This window comes from Anarhichas minor, unplaced genomic scaffold, assembly GCF_050575085.1.
Source record: "Anarhichas minor isolate MPS153535 unplaced genomic scaffold, ASM5057508v1 ptg000133l, whole genome shotgun sequence".
In the NCBI taxonomy this organism is placed as follows: Eukaryota; Metazoa; Chordata; class Actinopteri; order Perciformes; family Anarhichadidae; genus Anarhichas; species Anarhichas minor.
The window spans coordinates 52,501-60,000 of NW_027466579.1; the positions used below are offsets into that span (position 1 = coordinate 52,501).

The window sequence follows — 7,500 nt, forward strand, 5'->3', positions numbered from 1 at the left end:
AGAAACCAGCGGCTCTGAAACCAGCAGGTCTGAAACCAGCGGCTCTGAAACCAGCAGCTTTGAAACCAGCAGGTCCGAAACCAGCGGCTCTGAAACCAGCAGCTCTGGAACCAGCAGCTCTGAAACCAGCAGCTTTGAAACCAGCGGCTCTGAAACCAGCAGCTTTGAAACCAGCAGGTCCGAAACCAGCGGCTCTGAAACCAGCAGCTCTGAAACCAGTCGGGACATAACACCAAGAATAACTCACGTTAAACGCGGGCAGCTGTCCGTCGCTCATCCGGTGGAGCTCCCGGATTAACTCGATAACTTTCTCACAGAACATCCCGGTTCCGTTAAGCCGTTAAACACAGAATATTAAATCTTTACTGAAAACAACACAACTCTCGTTGTGAGACTTCAGCTCCAGTTTCGCGGCAAAAAAAATCAGTGTTGTGATCACGTGACAAAATGGCCGTGTCGCTCCGGCGGCCGCGTTGGGACAAACTTCGAGAGACCCGCGAAGCGAGCTTGTCGCGTATTAAACCAGCGTTTAATAACCGCTTTATTTATTAACAGTAACGATGCTGTGACGCCGCTTTATTCCACCCAGACCGAGCGGTAAGAGTTTGTTCTTGTATTTAACGTTCACGGTTTAAAGCACAAATGAGCCGTTCGTCGCCATTTTTAATCCCGCAGTCTGACTTCCGGTTAGCGAACAGCGGCTAAAAATAAAAACCCGTCCGACAGCTTTTACATTCCGGTCCGAGTCCTCAGGAGAGACTCCGTGTGTTGTTGAATACGTGGGATATTGTAGGTTTGTTTAGGAGCCGCTTCCTGTTTCTGCTGATTAGCTTCGATGCTAAATACCTAGCTTTGTAGAATGCTGCGTTCAAGTGAAAGAAAAGAGGCTCGGAAATGGTAAATATCTGTTTCTGCTTACGTAACATTTATGTTGTGAGTCTAATAACATTAACACCATTAATAACATTAACAACATTAATAACATTAGCAACATTAATAACAGAGAGAGACACTGAAGATAAACATAAGGTGTGATACGTTCAGGGTCGTGAGGAGTCAAAGGCCCCTAATGTCAGGGAGTTCACAAGTACTGTGCTAAAGTACACATGGGGTCTGTACTTGAGTACTTATATTATATAGCGTACTTTATACTGTACTACATCTCAGAGGTGCATATAGTACTTTATACTGTACTACATCTCAGAGGTGCATATAGTACTTTATACTGTACTACATCTCAGAGGTACATAGTGTACTTTATACTGTACTACATCTCAGAAATAAATATTGTACTTTTTACTGTACTATATCTCAGAGTTTACGAGGTGTACTTGAAGGCACCATGCACTCCTTCATTCACCGGGTTTGTTTTGGTACTCGTTGCTCCGACGCTCCCCAGTGGCCGTGGACGCAGCACGGTGATGACCACGTGTTCGTGTTTCTTGCTCTCTGATTGGCCCGCGGCGGCCGGTGCGCTGATCAGCTGCTCTCTGCGGGTCCTCAGTGCACGCGGAGAGCTCGAGCCGTCTGGGAGTCTCACAGCAGGGGGGACTCAGCTCCGTGTGTCGACTCCTCCTCCGGTTAACGGGTGTTTTTGTCGTTCACGTTCACAGTGATGCGAAAGCGGAATAACCCGGAGGACAGCGGAACTCTGCTGGACAGGAGAGACCCGGACCTGAAGCAGCGGGACCGGCAGGGACCGGGAGGAGAGGCGGGGGGCATGGGGAAACCGTTCAGCAGGTAAGACCACAAGAACAACAAAGTCAAGTGATCACAACACAAAGTGTCACTTTAGACACAAAGGATGAAAAGTTCACAGGAACTATGAAACTCATCTGTGTTCATCTTATTGTCTTATTTATTAAACATAACTATGACCACTATTGTGTATTTTATGTTTTTAGTGTATTGCTTTTATATATGATGATTTTAATGTAAAGTGTCTTTGAGTTTTATGAAAAGCGCTATATAAATAAAATGTATTATTATTATTTATAACATAACATAGTGATATATCATAAAATATAACCCGTAAAGATCAAATATTAAAATAATTATCAAAGGAAAATTAGATTTCTGAGTGTAAATATTAAAATAAACGTCTCCAGAAGGATTTTATAAAACATAACGAAGTATTAAATCTTTTAAGTTTAATTGTCAGATGTAACTCGTTACTTTATTGGTTATAATTGTTGCACATATTATTCTTTCTTTTTCATTTTTAAACATGTATTTTACATATTGTCTTGTTTATTTTTATTAGTTTTTATGAACCAAAACTAATTCTCAGTCACAGTTTAGTATCATCTCTGGTTGATGTGGTGATATTTGTGTGTACTATGACAGTAGTAGAAAAGTACACACTGTGAAGTATAAGTATGCCGTGATGAAGGTCAGACAGGAAGTTCAACGGAACTGATTCAAATGTTCACTTTGACCCACTTTAGTTTCACTTCTGCCTCAGCAGAGTAAATTTGTGTGTGTGTATATATATATATATATAGATATATATATATATATATATATATATATATATATATATATATCTATATTATTAATCTACATTATTAATCTATATTATTAATCTATATTATTAATCTATTTAAAGTGGTTGATAGGTGACTTCTAAACCCTGAGCTCTACTTCCTGTCAGCTTCACTCTTCTTCTTCTGTCTAATCTTCATCCTCATCAGAGTCTCTTAAACTCTGAACAACCAGACCTGCAGCAATGCATGCTGGTCATTCTGCTCTCTGTTCAACACGGACACAGAAGCACCAGAAGACTGAAGTCTGGGTGATGAAGTAAAGAGACTAGAAACATTCCATCATTTAAAACATGTTTGATTTCATCAGAACGCCGAGTAGAGAAAGAGATATATATGTATATATGTACATATAGATGTGTGTATCCTCTCCTGTCTGTCCTCAGGTTGGGTCTGGTGGGGAAGATGAAGAGGATGATTCTGTGGCTGCTGGTCGTCTACGTCTCCATTCCCTTCATCGTCAAACTGTGTCCGTCCATCCAGGCCAAACTCGTCTTCCTCAACTTCAGTGAGTGATTGAAGGAAGGAAGGAGGGAGGAAACAAAAGAAGCATCGAAAATAGACACTTTAATCCTGTTTTATAGCTGTCTCTCTCTGCACGCCTCCTGTCTGTCTCTCTCTGCACGCCTCCTGTCTGTCTCTCTCTGCACGCCTCCTGTCTCTCTCTCTGCACGCCTCCTGTCTGTCTCTCTCTGCACGCCTCCTGTCTGTCTCTCTCTCTGCACGCCTCCTGTCTGTCTCTCTCTCTGCACGCCTCCTGTCTGTCTCTCTCTCTGCACGCCTCCTGTCTGTCTCTCCTGTCTGACAGCGGGCTCGTGTTCCTGCTGCTCTTAGGACGAGTGAAACCTGTCTGAGTTGTCTGCACAGTGGGCGGCGACACACAAGAGTGATTGACAGGCTGGTGTAACAGGAGAATGTCATGTAACCCCCCCCCCCCCCCCCCCCCCCCCCCCCAGTGAGGATGCCGTACTTCATTGACCTGAAGAGACCTCTGGACCAGGGACTGAACCACACACACAACTTCTACCTGGAGCCAGAGACCGGACTGAAGATCGGAGTCTGGTAACACACACACACACACACACACAGACACAGAGAGAGACAGAGAGAGACACACACACACATACACACACACACACACAGACACAGAGAGAGACAGAGAGAGACACACACACACATACACACACACACACACAGACACAGAGAGAGACACACACACACACACACACACACACACAGACAGAGAGAGACACACACACACACACACAGAGAGAGACACAGAGACACACACAGTTATACTATTTATATTCATTCTATTCTTTATTCTGCTCTCAATAAAGGCACGTTTATTTGTACAGCACATTTCAACAACAAGGGAATTCAAAGTGCTTCACACAAAACCATTAAAACATCAAAACATGAGGCAAAAGAAAAGGAGATTTAAAAACAATTAAGAACATTCATTAAAACACTAAAAAACAGTGTAAGAAATAAAATACAGTAGTAAAGTAAAATGCAGAAATGTATTATTATCCTTGAATTAAAGGCAGCAAACAGAAAAGTTTTTGAAAAGTGGATTCTAAACATCTCAGGACTTCAATCAGTCAAATACAATAGTGTGCGTGTGCGTGCGTGCGTGTGTGTGTGTTTCAGGCACACAGTTCCTGCTCAGATGTGGAGAGAAGCTCAGGGGAAACGAGGCGACTGGTACGACTCCACCTTTAGCTCCACCCACTCTGTCATCCTCTATCTCCATGGAAACGCAGGGACCAGGTGACCCACAGATACACGCACACCGTGGGCACATCCCAAGTATCTTAACTGCATCCCCGGTTCCCTCACTTGGGTCCTTTCCTTGCATCTTAGTCCCTCCCACCAGGGATGCATGGAGGAAACCATGCATCCTTTCCTCAGTTGCGTCACGTGAAGCGACGTCTGTTTCTGATGACGGTGCTGATGATCACAGCTGATCAGCTGTCAGTCGGCTTTAACAGCTGGAGAGACTTTAGATAAGTTAGTGTGTGTTCACATGATCACTGTACTTAATAACAGTAACTAATAACACTAATAACTAATAAAGACACACAGTAATCACCACTGTAGAGGTGTTTCTCTCTGTAGTCTGTTAACAAACTGTGTCCTGTGTTCTGTTTATAAGCACAGGATCCATTTCTACCGGCGGAATGCGATCGTCTTATTTATGATTATTTGCGTCTGTACGTTTTGAAATTCAGATTGTGACGTCATTATTAAATAACCCAGAATATGATTATTGTTTCTCTGAAATGATAAAACTCATCAAACCCGACAATCAGGAATGAAATGATGATAAATGATGTAAAAAGTGTTTCGTCTCTCCAGCTCTCTCTGACTTTAATTGTTTCTATAATAAAAGTTCAGATCATGAAAACACAAATCTTTCTAATAAATGTAGAAAGTTGTTTGTGGTCCTTTTGTTGTTCAGACTACAATGAACATTTATTTAACCTCTTAATCTCGGAGCCGTTTTTGAGGTCTCTGAGCGAAAAAGCATAGCCCTACAAAACTGACCATAGCTCTGTAACTACAAGGTCGATTTTAATAATTTTTGTTGATATAATCAGATCACAACACCTGTGACATAGTTTACATTGGTCATATTGTGAATATGTTGCTGGTTAATATAGAGAATAAGACATAACACAGCTGAAAGTGAAAATATTCAGCCTCGCCTGGGAAAAATGCACTTTCAGTGATAAAAGGTTATTGAAATAATGCAGCTAGCTCCCTGATTCTTTCCCAAGTCATAGCATAACTGATCAGTAGTTATTAAAAAAAGGTTAAAGTGGAATAAAGTGGAATAAAGTTAAGAATAAGAGGTTTTAGTCAGGCGAGGCATCATTTTCGAACCAGCTGTTGCAGCTCTTACATTGTACTTTTATACACTATATAACTATATATTTCACTTTCTTTATCACTCATATGATTCAATACATCCAAATACAGATAATAGGAATCATATTCATATTCATAACATCATCAGAGCCAGTTTTGGCTGTCATCTGTAGGATTTTCTCAGTTCATGTGTGTGTGTGTGGCTGGATCTCAGCCTATCCTCGGTCGATTTCCAAAAACAACCCCTCCTTAGACGCGTCACAGGCTTAGGAAGACTCATGCCAAATTTGGTGGTGATCGACAAAAGATTTCGTACAATAAAGTTGCCAGAAGTGAGGCGTGTACCCCGGCGGAAATTTCCGGTCGCAGGCAGTCTGACCACTCGCCCAAGCCCCCTTGACCGCTCTTATTCTGGAAACAAGTCGGAAGTCAACAGTATGCCGTTGGCAGCAATGACTACAGCTTTGGAACGGAAATTCCGCGACGTTATTATCCATATTTTGAGAAAACTTGGGCGCATACCCACGATTTTTGTCGGCGAAGTTCAGCATGAAGGTACGTTTGATCATCCACAACGGGTTAGTGCTTCTACGGATCGTAAAACAGAAGTTAGTTACGTGTTCCGCCACGTGTGCTAATGCTAATAAATGCATTGTATGACTGGGTAGCTGTTAGCATGAGGGTACAAACATTGATTTACTGTACTCATAGCGCCGATTTCGGGCCAGGATTTGGTGCTTTTATGCCACGATATTTTTGTGCTTATATGAGTAGCCTATAGTTGTCTTTGGAGTTTATAATAAGTGACTTATATGATGTTGTTGTCCACACGTTGCTGGTTCATCGAAAATAAAAAGTGGCCGTGTCCACACTACTGGCTAATGATCATGCTATTTGCTGCATGTGAGTTTGAGGGGTTCTGAGCCCGAGAGCCCCCAAATTTGGGGGCGTCGTGCTTAAAACCAGATGTTGAATCAGAAAACGAATCAAATATAAACTAGAGTTTAATCTGTGATCCGTCTTCACTGTTTACATGTTGAACAAAATCTCATCAGTCCGATCGGCTGCAGCGTCCAATCACATGACAGATGAACAATGAGGGGGCGTGTCGGCCGTTAAAAGACTTCCTGGAAGTCTGTTCTCGTGGCTCCTCAGAGATCCCTCCTCCCTCCTCGCTCCTCAGAGCTACATTAGAGCTTTGGGACGGCCGTCAATATGGCGGCGTAGAACAACTTCCGGTTCGAGCGAGGATCGAGGAAATGAGAATTAAGAGACTTGGGATGTACCCAGAGACACACACACACACCCATCAGTCGCTGTTTGACCTTTGACCTGTTTGTGTCTCTACAGAGGAGGAGACCACCGAGTTCAGCTCTACAAGGTCAGTTTAAGCCTGTCTGTTATTATATTTATATAATAAGATGTGATGTTCATACCCAGTCCTGCTCTGTTCTTATTATCATTGTGTTCATACAGGTGAGAGCTTTCCTTTGTTATATACTGACCGCAGTGAAAATGTTGTTTTAAAGTCTGAACACCAACACATGGAGTGAAGGTATTTAGGAAACAATGAGTCTGTAGTTTAATATAATTAGAGTTTATGACTGACTGTTTGATTTTAATCATTAATATACAGAATAGGGCAAGCACGATACGATACGTATCACAATACACGATAAGTCACGGTACGCTATATCACGATAAGTCACGGTACGCTATATCACGATACAATATATCGCGATACGATACATATTGCAATAGTTTATTTATTTTTGAAAATGTAAATTGGGAACTGACACGAAACATTGTGTTAACGTGACCTCTGTTAGTTCCTCTTGCTGAACTTCTTCTGTACAGGTGACTCTCCTCTCTGTCTTCATTCAGGTCCTCAGTTCATTAGGTCACCACGTCGTCACCTTTGATTACAGAGGTGAGAACTCTTCTTCTTCACATATTTATAACAAGCAACACTGGTTTAATACATCTGAACTGTGTGTGTGCGTGCGTGCGTGCGTGCGCAGGGTGGGGGGATTCAGACGGCTCTCCATCAGAGGGGGGGATGACATCAGACGCTCTCTTCGTC

The 7,500-nt window shown here is 42.4% G+C and overlaps 2 protein-coding genes across 6 annotated transcripts in view; one reads left to right on the forward strand and one right to left on the reverse strand.

Moving 5' to 3' along the window:
* Positions 1 to 858, reverse strand: part of gins1 (GINS complex subunit 1 (Psf1 homolog)) — a 6,785-nt gene extending 5,927 nt beyond the window's left edge. The window contains exon 1 of the mRNA XM_076083465.1: positions 248 to 858. Coding sequence (XP_075939580.1) covers positions 248 to 322 — 75 coding nt within the window. The 5' untranslated portion in view covers positions 323 to 858. The remainder of the gene's footprint in view (positions 1 to 247) is intronic.
* abhd12 (abhydrolase domain containing 12, lysophospholipase) overlaps positions 453 to 7,500 on the forward strand; it is a 14,801-nt gene continuing 7,753 nt past the window's right edge. Inside the window, exons 1-8 of one of the 5 annotated variants that reach the window (XM_076083460.1) lie at positions 453 to 597; positions 1,614 to 1,740; positions 2,930 to 3,051; positions 3,500 to 3,605; positions 4,197 to 4,316; positions 6,768 to 6,798; positions 7,302 to 7,347; positions 7,439 to 7,500. The exon at positions 7,439 to 7,500 is cut by the window's right edge and continues 71 nt beyond it. In XM_076083460.1, coding sequence (XP_075939575.1) covers positions 1,616 to 1,740; positions 2,930 to 3,051; positions 3,500 to 3,605; positions 4,197 to 4,316; positions 6,768 to 6,798; positions 7,302 to 7,347; positions 7,439 to 7,500 — 612 coding nt within the window. In that variant the 5' untranslated portion in view covers positions 453 to 597; positions 1,614 to 1,615. Of the gene's footprint in view, positions 598 to 714; positions 898 to 1,488; positions 1,741 to 2,700; positions 2,803 to 2,929; positions 3,052 to 3,499; positions 3,606 to 4,196; positions 4,317 to 6,767; positions 6,799 to 7,301; positions 7,348 to 7,438 lie in introns of those variants that run through there. The other 4 variants (XM_076083461.1, XM_076083464.1, XM_076083462.1 and 1 more) reach the window with 4 other exon arrangements.